Below are 18,860 nucleotides of genomic sequence, written 5' to 3' on the forward strand. Positions count from 1 at the left end.
TAGTGCTATGCAGTTATTTAAGAAGGACTTAAAATCTCAATATAAACCCATGCAATTATCTAATCCCCAAAAATGTGCAATTCATTAAGGGTAATGTTGCGTAGTCAGTAATTCGTGTGGAGTTTGGCACAAGCCAAATCACACCATAATTTTCCACCAGATTGACAAAAGTTCACTAAAACATTGTTTTGTTTGTACTTGTGTGTGTACATTAATAACCCCTTGAGTGCAAAATAGCATTCCCTCACAGCTCATTTGCATTTAGTGATGCTAAACCTAAAATAAATGCACAGACTGCTGTGAGCACAAAACGAAACGATGAGAGTAAAGTCTGTAAAGCAGGAGTGGAAATCGCCTCAGTGATTATTAATAACAACTGAGCATTAAATCCTGTATGAGGTGGGGCATTTGTTTACGGGTACAGCTATGTCCAAACAGACCTCCAGTCCTCTGCTTATACAACTACATGTTTTTTGTCATAACTGACCGATTTTGTATTTGTGCTAAATTTATTTGGTTGTGCCGACTCACTTTCTTTTGGCACTTAATGCCAATTAAAAAATAAAATCAACAAAATTTTCGGGATGGTATTCCTGACCTAGTGAACCACAAAAAACCTGTGTAAGTTGCTCTAAGTAAGGAGGTCTACTAATTGCTGTAAAAGAAAAAGATTTAAACTTGACCATGCACAGTACAGATACAGTTTTTATTACATACACAAAACCGCAGTAATATGTGCAAACTATATGGTTTCAAATCAATAAAATAAAGAATGAGTCACCATATGCATACATTTACACACACTTATAAACATACTTTTAAAGGATTATCATGGACGAGAAATCGTACACTTGATACATTCATATCCAGCTTGTGGCTGAATGTCTTTCCCATATCAAGAAACTGTTATTAGATGGTCATGGTTACAGTTGACAACCATAAACGTTTAATAAAATTTTATAATCTTTACTTAAATTTATTGAGTCTGTGACATTCCAGAAAAAGCAGAAAAGTTCCCTGAATATATTGAATATTAATATTCCTTTACGCAGCAGCTCCTTATGTCATTATGTAATAATGAAAGTACAATTATTTAAAATACGGAAGACATGCATGTATTTATAAGTTAAAATATTTTTTTTATGAATTAGATAAATAGTTTTATGATGTCCCAGCAGGGATATGGTGCCCAGTGTACAGCACACAGTCAGCATGAGCTACGGTATATTGAGCAGCGGCATAGTTCTTTTTGTTTGGACGTGGCATTGAAGACAAACCTGGACTTTTAATTGGACTTGAGCAAGGCTCTTAACCCCTTAACTGCTCAGATGTATAATAAGATAAAAATGTAAGTCGCTCTGGATAAGAGCGTCTGCCAAATGCCTAAATGTAAATGTAAATGTAATTGTGTAGAATAACAGAATACAATTATGAGTGTATGCAATCCCTCTCTATATAATTTCCTGCTACACTAATGCACTTATCTCAGCATTTTACTAATTTTTGGATACCATAAGGGAAGTTTTTTCAGTATGCCAGAGCCTTATCAGACTGTCTGCTTTCACATCTGAAACGCTGGACTCCCAGGGACTCCTTTAATGGCAGAACATATGAAAATGGCTTGGAGTGACGGTATGGTATGGTATGGACGGTATGGTGATGTGGCAATACCGTTGCCACAACTTACCGAGTTAAGTTTTTGTACCGTGCAGGTGGTATTCATTTCCCACAAACAGATGCGTCTCTTCCACGAACTGGTGGCAAGTTATTCATTGCTTTTAAAGGATTAGGCATTCCACTCCCTGAGTGTTAACAAAAACAACTGCAGTGGGCTCTGAGCGACCTCATCCAGGATGACGTTTATGGATGCCCTTTTTAAAATATTTTCACCTTTCATATGTTTTACTGTGGCTAAAACATATAAGCCTCATTAGTGTATTGTGCTTAACCTCTAAGAAATGTCAATCAGTTTTATCACAAGTGTGATCACAAATCATCGTTTGACTTGAACAACCCTCATGTCATCTCGAACACGGCCTTTTGAAGATGTGTCTACTTATTTCTATGGACAAACATGGGCTATGGGATAGTGTCAAGACTTTTAGTTGGGGTGAGGAATTTTTCTGAGACCTGGCAACCCACATGAATGTTAAAAACCCTCACGCTTGCACAAATGATTTTTTTATTTCATCCTGTGGAATCTCAGACACGATGGATACACATAGTCTGAGGATTTTTTTGCAAGCCTTCTAAAAATTAAATTGTCTGCTATTCATATCTACATGTAAGGATGCATTCTCTGTTTAATCTGCATTATATCTTTATATTAATATTGTAGTGTATTTGGTCGCATCCTTAACAATATTTACAGTGCGAATAATTACAACAAACAAAAAGTATAACCGATAATAATTGCAAGAACAACTCAGCAGCTGTAACAGATACTGTATGTACAAAAAGAGTAAGACACTGACATCACTTTGCCCTCATAAAACATAAATGACATATGGGGCAGCTCATGTCAAAAGTACTGAGCTTGAATTAGCTCACAGTAGTCTTTAAGTCATAGTAAAAGAGTCTCTCTGTCTCTCTTTCCTCTCTGACTGTGGACATGTATTTTGTTGTTGTCTACAACCCTCTCTCGTCTTCACAGAGTGAAAGCAAATCATGCAGTTACACATGATAGAAAGTAGGTGACGATATTACAGCTTCATGTATTATGCCTCACTGTGGCTATTTAATGCAATTCCATGCAGAAATGTAGTAAAGTAGAAAGTACAGGTATTTGGTTTATGATTTAGTGAAGTAAAAGTAAAAAGTATCCACTAATAAAACTAATTAAGTAAAGGAAATATGTGAAATATGTTCTTAAGTACAGTAAAAAAGTATATTATTTTAGTTGCTTTTCATCTCTGCTTACAGCTAAGGTTTCTGATTAATATTAATTGCTAATTAATTAATGTAATCTTTAAAATTACATTTACTGTATTTGGTAGGCACCCTTATCCAGGATGACTTACATTTTTTTTTTTTTTTATCTTATTTTACATCTGAGCCGTTCAAGGGCCCAATAGTGGCAACTTGGTGATCATGTGGTTGGAACCAGGGACCTTCTAAACTGTAGTCCAACTGACATAAACATGAACCTATGAACTTATATGTCATTGTTGACATTTTTTCTTCATTTTTTCAGGGTATTCCTGGTCCTCCAGGAAAGAGGGGCAAGATGGGTACGCCGGTAATGTTTAATATTATCTTCCTTATGTGTAAATCATGTGTATATGAGTATAAGTGAGACTTGCATCATTTGTGTATTTGTATTTGTATTTGCTAGTCCTCAACCCTTTTGGTAACATCCCTTTTAGGTGATACATGAGGACAGCTGAGACAGATATCTTTTCATACCTGGGATTTTTTTATATCTTGAATGCATGACTGGAAGTTATCAGATTGGGTAACTAGGTGATTGGAAAAATTATCTTAAACTTATACTTGATCATTAACTTCAGTCAAGTAATGTGCAGTATTTACGTCAATCAGTTTTTTTTAATGTATTATGTGGTTGTGTGTTGCTTATGTGTGTGAGACTGCCATGCTGAGTCATAGTAATATTTTCGAGAGAGAGAGAGAGTTGTGTGTGTACTACCTGAACAGCAATGGACTTTGGCTCAAGACATATGCACACACAGACATGTGAAATATGTACAGAACCAGCAACATGCTTAAGACTGAACTGCATTGTCAGCAAGTTTGTAGAGAGAGGAAATGTGTGTTGCAGGGAGTGTGTCTGCTTTTTACTACATTTATGATTTAGCAGTCTAACCTTCTGTTTTTAATCCTGCAGGGTTTTCCAGGTGATTTCGGTGAAAGGGGTCCTCCAGGAGCTGATGGAGAGCCTGTAAGTGCAAATTAAGATTGAAAGAGAAATGCACATGTCAGAATAGACTTTCTTGTAGCCTAAATTATGCCTTTAATATGACTATAGGTTTCGAGTTAGATCCCTTTGTGACACCAAATTGTGAAACATAACTTGGCTTTGATATGATTTTCCATTAATTCACAAAGAGTATAGCCACAACACTATAATGTACGGGCATATGCGGTCAGAGCAATAAAAGAACATTTTTTTGGAAAGTCTTTAGCTTACTGTATCATTTGTTTTCATAGCTCTCTATGGAGGTGTGCATGTGAGTGCTTAACGGCACTCTACTTTCCATGTGCATTAATGAAACATTAATTTCTCCCTCATGCAACTTTAATGGGGAGCCCCACTTCTGACATCCCTACTAAATAAAAATAATGCAGAGCCATGACTTCTTTATGCAAGGAAATGAAATCTTTATAAGGCCAATTTAAGTTGTAACTTTGCCTTAGTACTATTACAGAATTAGATAATTAAGTGCAGCAATATCTTTTTGTAACTGGCTGGAGTATGTATACTATATACTGTACTATTCAGGGGATGCACATCTGTTTTATGCTGCACATCTGTTTTAGTTAAAGAAAAGTATGTACACTTTATTGTTAATTACTCTAATTACCATCTTTCCCTAAAATAAAATAGTTTTTGTATACGTTTGTTCAACTAATCCAATAGTTGTTCAGCAGTAGCTCATTTACATAGACACTGAAATGGTGTGTTGGGAGAAGGAGTAAATTTAAAAAAGGAAGTATAAGATTTATTTATTTTTTTTACAAAAACTACATTATATGAGGGGTATTTCAGCTGGAAAATTAACATACACACTTTGGAGGAACTCTGAGACCAGTGTAAGATGTAGTAAAATACAGTATGTGTATCTTAATATGAAATTTTCCTAGCATTGTATCAGTCTCTGAATAAGAGATTGCATAAAGTGTCTGAATAAAATTTTGTTGGAGATCAAGGAGTTTTAGGTAACATAATACAATACATTGTTTATTTTATATAGGTATTGTAAATGAAAGAACTGAAATGTTTACTGTTATGTTCATTATAAAAAAGCTAGTGTTTTACTTGAACAGCTTTCTACAAGGTGTGTTCAACAGGTGAAATTTCTTGTAAATGAAGGCATAAAACTGATTAACATTTACAGAAGACTTCAAGCACAGTATGGTGATGAGACTCTTATCTGCAGTAAAACATTTAAAATGTTTAAAGAAGGCCATGCATCTGTGAATAATGAATGAATAAGTATAGCAGGGGATTATACAACCAAATAAATGTAGTTTTTAAACTTCACTGTTATTCTGCAGAAACAAAAGTCCCTGTTTTACCTGTACGCCCCTTGTGGTGTCTGTATCTTAACTAAAACAGATGAATAGCTGCTAATTAATTTGTTTTCTCATGTTACCAAGGTATAGCCACTACCATTGTTACAAATGTCAAGGTAATACTATAATGCAGCATATTGTAGATGATAAAGAAGAGAAAAACATGGTTAATTCCTCTTTTCATACCATTCCTGAATTTAAGATACTTACTTTATCATACCAGGGCTGGAGTAAATGGCCAACCGTCCTGGTGTGATGAAAGGATGATAACATGCATATGTTTTAGTCATGGCATGAAGTGCATGGAACCCATGTACACATACTGTATATACACATACATCATTATAAAGAAACATGCAAATATGTCAGTAAATGTCTGCATATACACACCATTCATAAATACACCGTGGTGTCCACTTAAACTATTTATTTTAAATATAACATGTATTATCCATTACGCACACACACACAGACACATACACACACACACTCACATGGACAGACACATCTAGTTATATGCTACAAATAAAATTCAGACCTTCACATAAGGTTGTCTGACATGCAGATGGGATCACAGGAGGTTTTAAACAACTGGTAGACCTGATTTATGGATTTTTTTTTTTTTTTTAAGAAAAATTGACCCAGTTTTAACATATAAAATTGAAATAGCCAAGATCAGGTATTCTATAGTGTTTTGCATTTCTAAACCCCTTTAAGCATAAAATTTCAACCAACAGAGCACATTAGTTTAAAGTGGATATTATTTATAGGTCTATTTAGGCCTATAAATTACTTAAACAATTTATGTGTAAAGCCAAATAGCCTAATAATTGTACAAAGATACATTTTTTTAAGAGTGTGTGTAATTTCCATCACTTTAACAAAATAAAGCTGGAATTTACTGTATAAAGCCCACTTTGGAACCCTTGGCCAAGACTATTTATTTAATTTGGAGCTACTCTTAAGTCTCTTTTTACACCAGAACCTAGCAGAGCTATGTCCAGTACGCTCTTAGGTAAATCAAATTTATACCTAAGTGCTCATACGTATAGTGTATTTTTTGTGCTAGAAAATGATCCCTCCAAAGCAAAAATGTGTGAGCTGTGCAGCGTGTAAAATCTGATTTATACTCCTAACATAAGTATACTGTACTTCATTGTTAATCCCATCTGAAAGAGCTTCATGTGTTTTTGCAATGCAATGCAGTGAGTTCTAGGCCTTTTAATAAACAGGGCGAGTGCAGACTGCCAAATAGCCATGACACTGATTTATTCATAAGTGTTTTCCTCTTCAAATAAGGTAAAGTGGTTTTTACACCCTAATGCATCATGGGGCTTTTAATCTGGGGAATCTGAGAAGCAAAACATTGGTAAAAAGCCCAAGCCTTAATACTTAGACAATTGGTATAAAGAAATCAAGAATAAACAAACATTTTTATACCCAAACCCTACACATGCTATGTTTTAGTCTCAGATGTATTTAGAAACCAATGATTTCTACTCAGTGAGCTTCTTTTTCTCTATCTTGTTTTTTTTTCAGGGTGTTATTGGTGCCACTGGCCCTCCTGGAGTACTTGGACTAATTGTGAGTATATTCATCATAAAATTGATTATAAAATCTGATTTGTTAATTGTACTTTAACTAAAAAAAAAATAAGACTGATAAAATGTTTTAAAAAATATTTTTGTATGAATAATAATTGCTATAAGATTAAATATGCCACAACTATCCAGACAGTAAACGTTAACTATCCTGTTTGTAAGCTCATGTATGCAGATAAGGGTAATCAGAACACTTCTAAAATTCCATGTTACCCTGTGATGCAGCATGAGCGGCAGTTCTGAAGGATGCCCTTGGCTAGCTTTGTGTGTCATTGAGAAAGCAGGTGTTAGGCTTCACCCACCCCAATTGGTAGCTGTTGTGTGATATGGAAAATCTTCCTGGTGGTTGGGAATTAGCATGTGACCAAATTCGGAGAAAATTGGTTCAACAAAAAGGTTGTAAATGTTTGTGTTTTAATACAAGATTACACTTCCATCTCCTGGTTGCTTCTGGTAATGCAACAAGGGTTTATGGCATTGTAAAGCTCCTGATCCATAACTTGAGCATTTAATCTTTATTTTGAGCTTCCTTGAGAATTCCTTCCTCACCAATCACAAAACATAGTAAACATAGTATTCAGGATGTGTCATCACTTTTTCAACCTTAATACTTTACCATGAAAACACACACACACACCACAACACAGGTTTTAGACTTCCTGTTATGTTTAAAAAAAAAAAATTTTGCTCACGAGAATTATTTAAGTTAGATGTCAAAACTTCACGATATGTATTGTTGTTTATATGTTTCTGTTTTACTGTTTCAGGGTGACATGGGCCCAGCTGGTGTCGTTGGTTTACCAGGACTCATTGGACTAAAGGTTTGCACTGCAATATATATATTTATATACACACACACAACAGACACCCAGTCCTTCTATATATATATATATATATATACAGTTAGTTGTAATTATAAGACACAGAGGTCAGCCTTTCTGTAATAGTTCTAGCAAGAACAGTATTGTCAAATGCATTTGCAAGATCCGTCAAGCACCATAATGAAACTGGCTTTCATGAAGGCCATCCCAGGAGGGCGAGACCAAAACCTACCTCTGCTGCAGATGAGAAGGTGATTTAGAGTTATCAGCCTATAAAAAATAACCAATTAACAGCACCTCAGATTAGAGGCGTTATGAAGTCTTTACAGAGCATAAGTAGCAGACACATCTCACTATTAACTGTTCAAAGGAGATTAATGCATTTTTGGACGCCTTCAGCATTCCTTTACAATGTAGAAAGAAATAAAAATCAGGAACCATCATGGAGTTAGAAAGTGTTCTAAAAGTTTTGAACGGTAGGTAGTGTATATACACAGTATAAACCTACCTTTATTTCTCTATATAATCCCCTGCTACACTAATGTACTTATCCCAGTGTTTCAGTATTGCTTGGATACCATCAAGGTAGAAAGTTTCCTTTGCACCATTCAAATGTTCTACTGCGACAAAAATCTCATTCCCATACATACAAATGTCAGTTTTGCACCTTTATTTACAAGTAATTTCATCACAAGTCCTGGCTTGACTTAAACACCGCTTGTAAAATAAAGGTTTTTTATGTAAACCTTTCATGGTCAGCTACAACTTACTCACTCACCTGTTCATGTTTATCATAATGAATATATTCCAGAAGGGGGTGGTAGTATTGTGGCAGCCGGGTTGCCTTTCCCATCACTATCAAAAGATTTGGTTTAATGTTCACAACTGTAAATATACTGTATATATTTTACTATTCTCAACTATTAGCCTGAGAAATGTTATTGTGAGAAATAACCTCTAGTTCTACTTCTTTCTAGTTTTCTAGTAGATGTAATTTACACATTAATGCTGAAATACTCAAGACAACAGGATTACAGTATTTCTCGCTGACACTGCTTCACCCCTTTAACTATTAACAATATTTGTAGTTAATGTATATAGACGCTCCTTTACATTAATATAATAGTAGTTATTATTATGCTGAGTGAGTTCACTTGTATAAACTTGTGATTTGCCTTGCAAACATATGTACTCTTAGAGCCATGAACATCTTTTATTTAGATGCAATACTGTTTTTGCAATAAGTTTACAGTGGAACCTTGAATTATGAGCATATTTTGTTCTGGAAGCGGGCTCGTATTTCAAAACACTCGTAAACCAAATTTAATTTTCTCATAAGAAATAATGAAAACTCAAATTATTCATTCCACAGCCCCAAAAAATAAATACATAAAAATTATTAAAACAAAATATAAAGTAAAAATAAAACAAATTAACCTGCACTTTACCAAAAAAAAAAAATTTCCAGACAGATTAGTGTTTCCGTTTATCCGCGCAGGCGCTGTGTGTCTGTGTGTGTGTGCTTGTGTGAATCCCCTCCCGTCCCAAAAGAGAGTGTGTGACCTGGCAAGATGTCGAATTACGTGCGCGCGGAGGAGGTTAAGGAAGAAAATGGATTTTTAACCTTGTAATGAGACTTTCTTACACAGTGAACCTTTCTCCATTCTTATTTAAATTTCACATAGACACATTAACGGAAAGACTGTTTTGCGACAAAGCAGTGTTTCTGTGGAGCAGAGAGTGTGTGTGTGTGTGTGTGTTTGTGTGTGTGTGAGAAGCAGAGAGGGGGTGCTTCACACACACACACACACACTGAAGGCGAGAGTGTGTGTGACCCGGCACGGTGTCAAATTACGCACACATAACAACAGAGGCAGAAAATGGATTTTTAACCTCTAATGAAACTTTTTTTTGCTTTACACACACACACACACACGTGTTATAAGAAACAGTACATGCGCTCTGTACACACACACTTACAAACACAAAATAAAATATGTCTTACACACACACACACATGGTCACAGTGTACACATGCAAGTAAACAGTATACAAGTGCACGGATGTTGATTATACCATTAAGAGACCCAAGCAGGGGGGACGATTTAACCACAATTTAGCAGTACAAGAGAGAGAAAAACTATAGGCACAGTTGTGATCACGTGACACTCGGCGCCAAGACAAGAAGCGCATGCGTAATACATGATACTCTGTACTCGTAAACTAAGACTTGCTCATTTTCCAAGTCAAAATTTATTTAAAATCTTTGCTTGTCTCACAAACCATGTTACTCACAATCCGAGGTTTCACTGTACTTTAAAAATGATTTTCATAATTTTTTGGTTGTTAATCTAGAGTTTTGGATCTCACTGTATTCGTCAAGACTAGAATTGAGTATGAAGTGCATGTGTGCTGTCACTGTTTATTATTTTGTGTGTCATTTGTCTGTTTTGTGTCCATGTACCAGGGTGTTGCTGGGAACATGGGCGAGCCCGGACTGAAAGGTGATAAGGTGATCTGAATGCTCTTATTGGCCCTGTTATTTTGCAGCATGCCATGGAAAATCCTTCCTTGCTGGTTGGCCTGTGTTGAGCATGTGCTTTCAGACACCCCCCCTCTTGGTCTGCCTTTGTGTGTAGAATGTCAGAAATGTCTGATGTCTGATTGCTCAGTGAAAAAAGAGATAATTTCCCCAAGCTTATCTACAATGGCCCCATAATTTGCTCCAGCTGATAACAATTATGTAGAGTTTGACCCTCTTCCATACGTGAATGATGAGCAGCATATATGCTGCCATGCTGTGTCTTGTTAAATCTGACTCCATCTATCAATTTTCTCTCACTGGTCAATTTTTTCTCCAGCCACATAGATGTTGGCAAACTCAGGGAAGACCTGCATTAGACTCAGCTGTGCCGGTCTTATTTTTGGGTTGGAGCAAATTTAATCTGTGCCATTCATTAAAGCATACATTTTTAGAGCCATGCAAATATTCACACTTATTCTTTAACTTAGAAGGATGCCCCTACCTCATACATCTTTTACATTCATTAAACTCTCTCATTCTCTCACTTGCTTCTTCTCATCTGTGTCTTAGGGTGAAATTGGGCTTCCTGGACAGCAAGGGGAGATTGGTTTCTCTGGAGACAAGGTATGTGTTTTAGGAGTTATTCAGAATCACCAGTATACAGTAATAATCATTTGATCATCAGTCATCATGCACCTGTTTCTCACTGGTTCGTTTCTTACGTTAGATAGTTTTCATTTTTGAATGATTCATAGTGTGCTGTATGGCTTAAAGACATTCCTTTGAAAATGAGACCCATATTATTCATTCAGGAAGCCTGGAGAACTATCAATCATAAATACATAATAAAAAAGGGAAGAAAGTCTGCCTTTTTGGAAGCAAAACATGAAGAATTTAGTGGTGACTCCAGACTCTTGTACAGTACTATATGTATTTACAGTATATTCCTATTGCAAAAAACTTCATATTTATGAGCATCTTTCTGAAAAGTGGTGTATGTGCTGATCTTTTTTTTTTTCAAACATGTTCAACATGATGAACTAATTGACATATCGTTCACCCTGAAATTCTGACAGCAAAATGACTTGAACATAATTAAGTAATGAATAAGTAATATCAGTATTGGATTAACTGTACTACTGGATGAGTGTATGCTTAAGTGTGCAGCTAAAAGTGCTCTAATCTAATGTAATACCTTTTGAGGTATTTGGCTAGTTAATTGCTTTAGAAAGACTCAAAATTTGAATGAATGAGTTTCACTTGTATGTATAACTGCTCACAGATTTCCATAGACAACAATTAATATAATATACACTACTGTTCAAAAGTTCGGGGTCACTTGCAATTTTTTTTGTTTTTATTTAGTGATTTATTTTTTACATTCTACAACAATACTGGGGATTTCAAAACTATAAAATAACATGGAATTAGGTAATTATGTAACAAAGGTCAGCCTTTCTGTAATAAAATAACAGTTTTGTCAAGTGCATTTGCAAGATCCGTCAAGCACCACAATGAAACTGGCTCTCATGAAGGCCATCCCAGGAGGACGAGACCAAAACCTACCTCTGCTGCAGATGAGAAGTTTATTTAGAGTTATCAGCCTGAAAAATGACCAATTAACAGCACCTCAGATTAGAGGCGTTATGAAGTCTTTACGGAGCATAAGTAGCAGACACATCTCACTATTAACTGTTGAAAGAAGATTAATGCATTTTTTGGATGCCTTCAGCATTCCTTTACAATGTAGAAAGAAATAAAAATCAGAAACGATCATGGAGTTAGAAAGTGAGCCCAATCTTTTGAATGGTAATGTATGTATGTATAGTAAGTAAGTAAACTTTCAAAAATAGAAGTGTTAATAGTTTATTTTTAATCAATTAACAAAATTAAAATAAACAGAAGAGAAAAACAAATGAAATCAGTATTTGGTGTGACAACTTTTTGCATGCAAAGCAGCATCAATTCTTCTGAGTGCACTTGCACACAGTTTTTAAAGTAACTCCGCACGTGAGGTTGTTCCAAGCAGTGCTGTGTATGTCTGCACATCTGCCTTAAATCCTTCTGTCTCTTCATGTAATCCCAGAGCGACTCGAAAATGTTGGGGTCAAGGCTCTTTGGGGGCCAAAACATCACTTCCAGGACTCATTGTTCTTCTCTATACTGAAAATAGTTGGCAATTACATTGGCTCTATGTTTGCAGCTGTTTCCAGTTGCAAAATAAATTAGCAGCCAATCAGACGCGTCACTGATGGTATTGCATGGGGATAAATTTTCTGCCTATATTTCTCAGCATTGAGGACACAATTAATCCTGACCAAATCCATTTGCAGAAATTCAGCTCCAAAGAAACATCCACCATACATCACTGTTGCCTGCAGACACCCATTATTGTACTGATCTCCAGCCCTTTGGCAAACAACTTGCCTCCTGCTACAGCCAAATATTAAAAACTTTGACTCAACAATCCAGAGCACCTGCTGCCATTTTTCTGCACCCTAGTTCCTATTTTTTGTGCATAGTTGAGTCACATAGACTTGTTTCCTTGTTGGAGGTGGAAATTTTCCCATGAAGACCCATTGTGTTCAGACTTCTCCAGAGTAGATGGGGATACCTGGGTCACACTGGTTTCTCACCAATTCTTTGTTGATGGCACTGCGGTACATCTTTCATTGTGTTACTATTGTGTCTATGTCCTCAACATTTATCGTTTCTTTGTGCTTCTTCAAAATAGCTTGAACAGCACATATTGAAATCCAGTCTGCTCTAAGAGCTTTCCCTGGGCGAGACCTAGCCAATCCAGTATAACCACCATGTGTCCTGGTGCACCTGGTCTTCCCATGGTGTATGACTTGTGACATGGAACTGTTTTCCACAGCCTCACCTTACAGTAGAAGCAGAGTTCCTTACCCAGTTTTAAGCCTCCTAAAAAGTTTTTGTTTCAGCAAGGACTATATTTTAGCCTACATATGTAATTGATTACCATTAGCACCTGCTTGGTATAATTGTTTAATTATATACCTGACTATGATCCTACAAAATCTCTGACTTTGTGCAAGTGTAAAAATTGATACTGGTTTGAAACCAAAGTTTATTCATGCCATAAATTGGTTTGATTTAGAATTGTCTTCTGTTTGTTCACGTTCCAGTCTGTATATTGATAAACTATTAAAAGATATATTTTTTTAAAGTATCCTTTATTTATAACATTACTTATGTGACTAACATTTTTTTTTATTAAACATTACCTCACAATAAAGACTATTTTGTACTTATACTGTAAACATTGGACATGCAGTATTGCCAAAATGGTAAAATCTAGTTAATTGCTTTTCATGTCCAGGTTGTAGAACTGCATAAAATTTGTAATGGTTAAAGAGGGTGAAATACTGAAGCAAAGCACTGTATTAAGGCACTATATTACCATTTGAACAAAATATACTGCACAGACTAAACATTCGATTGTAACGTCTTTGAAAACAGTGAACATTTGCCATGGCATTGTTTCACCAACATCAAGTACTGTAACATCAAAACATTTTTTAGCCCAGTTCTTGTATTAATGATGTGAGAGTCAAACAAGAGTCCAAAGGCTTTTAACAGGGTTAGGGTCAGGACTATGTGATTGTCTGCTTCCAGAACAGTCTCACAATTCAAGTCCTGAAATATGTCTGTGCCATCAGGGAAGAAAAACTGCACCGTGCTAACACTTTTATACAATTAACAACTTTAATAACCTGGTCATTCAGTATATTCAGGTCATCAGTTGACTTAATTTTATTGCCACGGAATGTTGATGAGGCTAAACCTGACCAACTGAAACAACTCCGGATTATTTCTACCGTTGATTTTTTTTGCTATGCATCTTTAGCACTAACCTGGAAGGATAAGTGTATGTGATATTGCAAATATTTTATATGCTAAAATAATAACATAAAACTAATTATTTAAATAGCCATATACAGTGAGTTATGTACTTTATACTGTGCTCTTTGTGTAGACAGGGTTCCTTTAATTAAGCTTCCTGTGTTTTTATTTCAGGGAATTCAGGGTTTGCCAGGGTTGCCAGGTCCTCGTGGAAAACCTGGACCTCAGGTGATCTTTTACGTTTTTTTCTTAGAATGTAAACAAAAGCAGTAAATCTTATTCTATGTGTATACTCCTGCATCTGTCTTTCTTTTCCTGTTCCAAATGTGTGTGTAATTATTGTGCTTATGCATACGCCAGCTGTTTTTTTTACAAAAGGTCCCAACCTAGAAACTATTTTCCAAAACAGCATTTGTGCCTTTTTCAGACTTTTGTGAGTGTATTGCTTTATGTAGTGCACAACATGTAGAGTTACCTGATAACCAGCAAATTAACAATCAGGCTACTAAAGTATAGTAGCAAGAGAGTTTATGACATCATTTCCAGTGACGCTTCATTTAGTTTCAGTGAAGATCTTTACAGTAAAATGTGTCCTTTTAAAAAATCCCTGATTTTTTTCCCTTGTTTGTGTCTCTCAGGGTAGAATAGGAGAGAGAGGGCCTGATGGGGTGCCTGGCCCACCAGGTCCTGAGGTAAACTCTCAATCATAATAAACCATATAAATAAAACGAGTAATACATAGTACTGAAGGAGTAGTAATGGTATTGTTTTAGGGTTTCCCTGGTGACATTGGACCACCTGGACAAAATGGGCCTGAGGGACCAAAGGTCAGTTGAAAGAGGCTTGTGTGTGTGTGTGTGTGTGTGTGTGTGTGTGTGTGTGTGTGATCCAAAATATATTTTTTAAATCAGGTACTATAAAAGGATGCTAAATTATGCATAATCTGCACTAACGTCTATGCCAATTTAAGTGTTTGTCAGGCCATTAAATCTTTTGTGTGTATGTATTTACCACACAGGGTGCACCTGGAGCGAGGGGGTTACCAGGACCTCGCGGAGTTGCAGGACGAGAGGTATGCGTGTATGTGTGATGGAAAGATATGGTGACTGTCTCTTTACTAGGACATAGTATACCACTAACTACAATGTTTTTTTGTTTTTTTTCCACAAGGGAGATGAAGGCCCAGTTGGACTACCTGGACCAACAGGACTAGAGGTGATTTTCCTAATGCAAATTTCCTATTTTAGTTAAAAACCAGCCCTAAAATTTGGTGCGTGTAGGTAGCTGTATTGGTTAAGTCGTACTGTGCTTACTGCTTATAATATTATCTCCCCAATAACCTTAATAATAATAATAATAATAATTGGCTGATCGTGTATGGTTTTTCCCCATAGCTCTGAGCAACCAACAGAAAATAAGAAATCATTTTTTTTAACAATGCGTCGACTTTTGTTCTGAAATCCAGCTGCTCCATGTTGTGATTTGGCTTAGAGTTCAAAGCTTCTAAACAAGGATATCTAATGGTTTTTAAATAAAATGTTTTGATGTATAAAATCTTGTGTGCCGGGGTAAAATAATTTGCCACAATAATAAAAGCCCAAAAATCACAGCTCATTTGCTGTGAAATGGTTCGTATTTATACCACACCATCTGTGTGAGATATATGCAAAAATAATTAATTTTTATTATAAATAAATTGATTTTGCTAAATTAGGTTTTAGATATATTTTTGAACACCACAATTGTTTGCTTGACATTTTTTGTATTTTTTGATGTCCATTTATTTATTTATTTATTTATTTCATTTATTTTTTTTCTTCTTAGGGTATTCTGGGCAAAAAAGGATTTCCTGGCAAGTTTGGGCCTGAAGGAATTAAGGTTCGATGTTCAAAATAAACACACACACACACACACACACACACACACACAGTTAAGCACACACACATTTAAGCATTTCACTGCATCTCATACTGTGTACAGTATGACTGTGTATGGGACAAATAAAATTTTAATTTGACACACACACAAACACACACACTCTGAGGGCACAAATGCACATTTGAACTTGTTTACTCTTCCAGGGGGAACAAGGAGACACAGGGAAGGCTGGTCCGATGGGAGAGAGAGTGAGTGTTATATGCTACACAGACAGAAAAAAAGTATGAAAAAAGTATGAAAAGTTATACTATTAGATTTACACATTGCAAAAATACTGAGGAAAAAAATGACCAAAGAATTGTATAATGAACCAGTTTTTCAGTAGCAGTATTAAATTGGAAACTGGATGTCTAAATGAATGTATGGCTTTTTTCCATGGAGCAATGTGGACCCATTACAATATGGCAGTGCTTAGTAAAGCATTACTTACTACTTCATCAAAACAGCACTGGATCTTACGATTACTCTTGCACCTCGGCATACAAATTTCATTCGTTCTGAAAGTGAGTTTTTAAGGTATTGCAAAAAGAATTTCTCATATTAAGTAATGTAAATGCAGACATTCTATTCCAGACACCCAAAAATATGACCAGTATTAGTAATCGTTGCATATAAAACATTTAGAAAAGACACGTAAATGATGTTAAATATGTAATACGCAGACATTAAGAACATATTACCTTCCATAATTTACTATTTCTCTTAGCAACCAACAGAATAATTATTTAAATTTAGCACCGGCTGCTTTAAAAACAATACTGAAAGTGGCCTGTTTTCTTCTTGCTAGCGGCATTTTTAAAATTCTTGGATTTCATGCTGTCTTTACAAAATCTTGCACAAAATGCAACAACAACAACAACAACAAAACCATAACAGAAATTATGTTAACTTGCTTCATTGGCTTCCCACTGACACAAACAAGTTTTGATCAGCTACTGGAAATACATGCAACAAGATATACTCGCCACCAGAAGTATGCGTGACCAGCTTAGTCGCATGTACTGTATAAGCTGTCCTCAACCCTAAGCACACAAGAAAATGACGGGCCAACATGACCTTAACTGTTAACGTTATTTAAATTGTATTACCATATTGCTTTAATTGAGTTTGTACTAGCATGTGCTTGCATCAACAGACACATTACCTGGTTAAATGTAAAATATCCAATCCAATATCAGAAGGCTAGCTTGTTGCTAACAAAGCACATACTTTCAATCAAGGAAGGCACTTTATACAGTAGTTTAAACAGGCTGAGCAAAACAATAATGCAGTTCAGAGTTCCTACTTCAATGTTACTGTAAGTCGAAGGTAAGGGGAACCAGGGAACACCGCTCAGTGTCTTTAATGGAACTGTAGTTCACTGTGCAGGCAGCAGGGGTCTCTGAAAACAAGTTCTTCTTTAACTTCAAATCTCTGTCAAAGGCTTTTGTAATAAATGTGGTGTTTTTGTTCTTGGGATATTAAAAAAGCAACTTTTTTGTTTAAAAAAAAAAAGGAAAAGTAATAACTGTTATTTAAATGTAAACCAGCTTAGAACATGTATATGGCATTCGATAAAAACTGCCCTCCCTGAAAGGAAACACAAGAACACAATCATTAAGCATACAGAAAGTGGATGGATACTGCACGTCAATTAGCAGTCAAGAATTTAGAATATTGCACAGATGAATATTGTGCAACCATGAGTATGTGGACACCTGAACAACCATAACAGTATATGCTTGCTGGGCACACTGTTATAGATTTAGCACACATTTGCACTTATAATATCCTCCATTGTCTTGGGCAGGCTCTTAGATTTTGGCTCCAAGAATATGTCTGTTTAGCATCAGTGATGTGTAATGGTAATGATAAGGCCTGGGGTGCAGTCAGGGTTCCAGTTCATCCAGCTCTTTGCAGGCTACTAGTGTTCTTCCACTACATGTCATCATGGATCTCGGTTAATGCACAGGTGGACTGTCATGCTGGAAAAGGTTTAGACTTAGACTTCATACTATGTGTATAGTATGACATCTGTCTTATCATTGTGCCTGTCTGTGTGTGTTTGCGTGTGCATGCGTAGGGTTTGGTTGGCTTTGTGGGGCCAGTTGGTGAACCTGGACTGGCAGGAGAAAAGGTAAGACACTTCAAAGTTGATTTATTTTAAATTATTTTAAAGCACCAAGCATTCTGAGTATGTCTTTATAACAAAATATTGGTGTGTGTGTGTGTGTGTGTGTGTGTCCAGGGTGATCGAGGAACGACAGGACTGCCAGGACCACCAGGTGAAAAAGGATCTGCTGTAAGTTTGCGTTAAGACGCGCACAAATTCTGATGAATACACGTGCACACATGTTGGTTATGACATCATGGACATATGTGATGTAATTACTTTACACTGGTACACTGGACAAAAATAAATAAATAAATAAATAAATAAATAAAATCTGATAAAAACCCTAAAACAACAAAATGGTCAGTTGGAGTGAGTGCCTGATGATTGCAGTTCAGACCTGAATTGAATATTGATTAACATTCTTGAATCTCAAATCAGCACTTGTTTTACACTAGGGTTGTAGTCAACTTATTGAACTTTTGATTGCGCAGAATAACACAGTTATGAATGTAAAAACTATATTTATTTGCCTATATAATCCCATTTTAGATCTTTTTAGACCACTCAGATTGTTAGGATCGAGCCAGTTGGAAAAACAAGGGGAGTCCACGTTTAGTCATTATGCTGCCCACAGTTGGATCCAGCTTCCAGAAGAGATCAGATGTGCTAAAACATTAGTCACATTTAAATCCAAACTTGAAACTCATCTGTTTAGCTGTGCATTTATTGAATTAGCACTGTGCTATGTCCGAACTGACTGC

General features: G+C 35.9%; 1 protein-coding gene across 1 annotated transcript in view; it reads left to right on the top strand.

Moving 5' to 3' along the window:
* The window catches only part of col27a1a (collagen, type XXVII, alpha 1a), an 88,083-nt gene that overhangs the window by 31,191 nt on the left and 38,032 nt on the right, over positions 1–18,860 (top strand). The window contains exons 12-26 of the mRNA XM_053478827.1: positions 3,194–3,238; positions 3,845–3,898; positions 6,793–6,837; positions 7,622–7,675; positions 10,143–10,187; positions 10,770–10,823; positions 14,241–14,294; positions 14,705–14,758; positions 14,840–14,893; positions 15,085–15,138; positions 15,237–15,281; positions 15,891–15,944; positions 16,148–16,192; positions 18,067–18,120; positions 18,232–18,285. Coding sequence (XP_053334802.1) covers positions 3,194–3,238; positions 3,845–3,898; positions 6,793–6,837; positions 7,622–7,675; positions 10,143–10,187; positions 10,770–10,823; positions 14,241–14,294; positions 14,705–14,758; positions 14,840–14,893; positions 15,085–15,138; positions 15,237–15,281; positions 15,891–15,944; positions 16,148–16,192; positions 18,067–18,120; positions 18,232–18,285 — 765 coding nt within the window. The remainder of the gene's footprint in view (positions 1–3,193; positions 3,239–3,844; positions 3,899–6,792; positions 6,838–7,621; positions 7,676–10,142; positions 10,188–10,769; positions 10,824–14,240; positions 14,295–14,704; positions 14,759–14,839; positions 14,894–15,084; positions 15,139–15,236; positions 15,282–15,890; positions 15,945–16,147; positions 16,193–18,066; positions 18,121–18,231; positions 18,286–18,860) is intronic.

The sequence above is a fragment of the Clarias gariepinus genome, chromosome 19 (genome assembly GCF_024256425.1).
Source record: "Clarias gariepinus isolate MV-2021 ecotype Netherlands chromosome 19, CGAR_prim_01v2, whole genome shotgun sequence".
NCBI classification, from domain to species: domain Eukaryota; kingdom Metazoa; phylum Chordata; class Actinopteri; order Siluriformes; family Clariidae; genus Clarias; species Clarias gariepinus.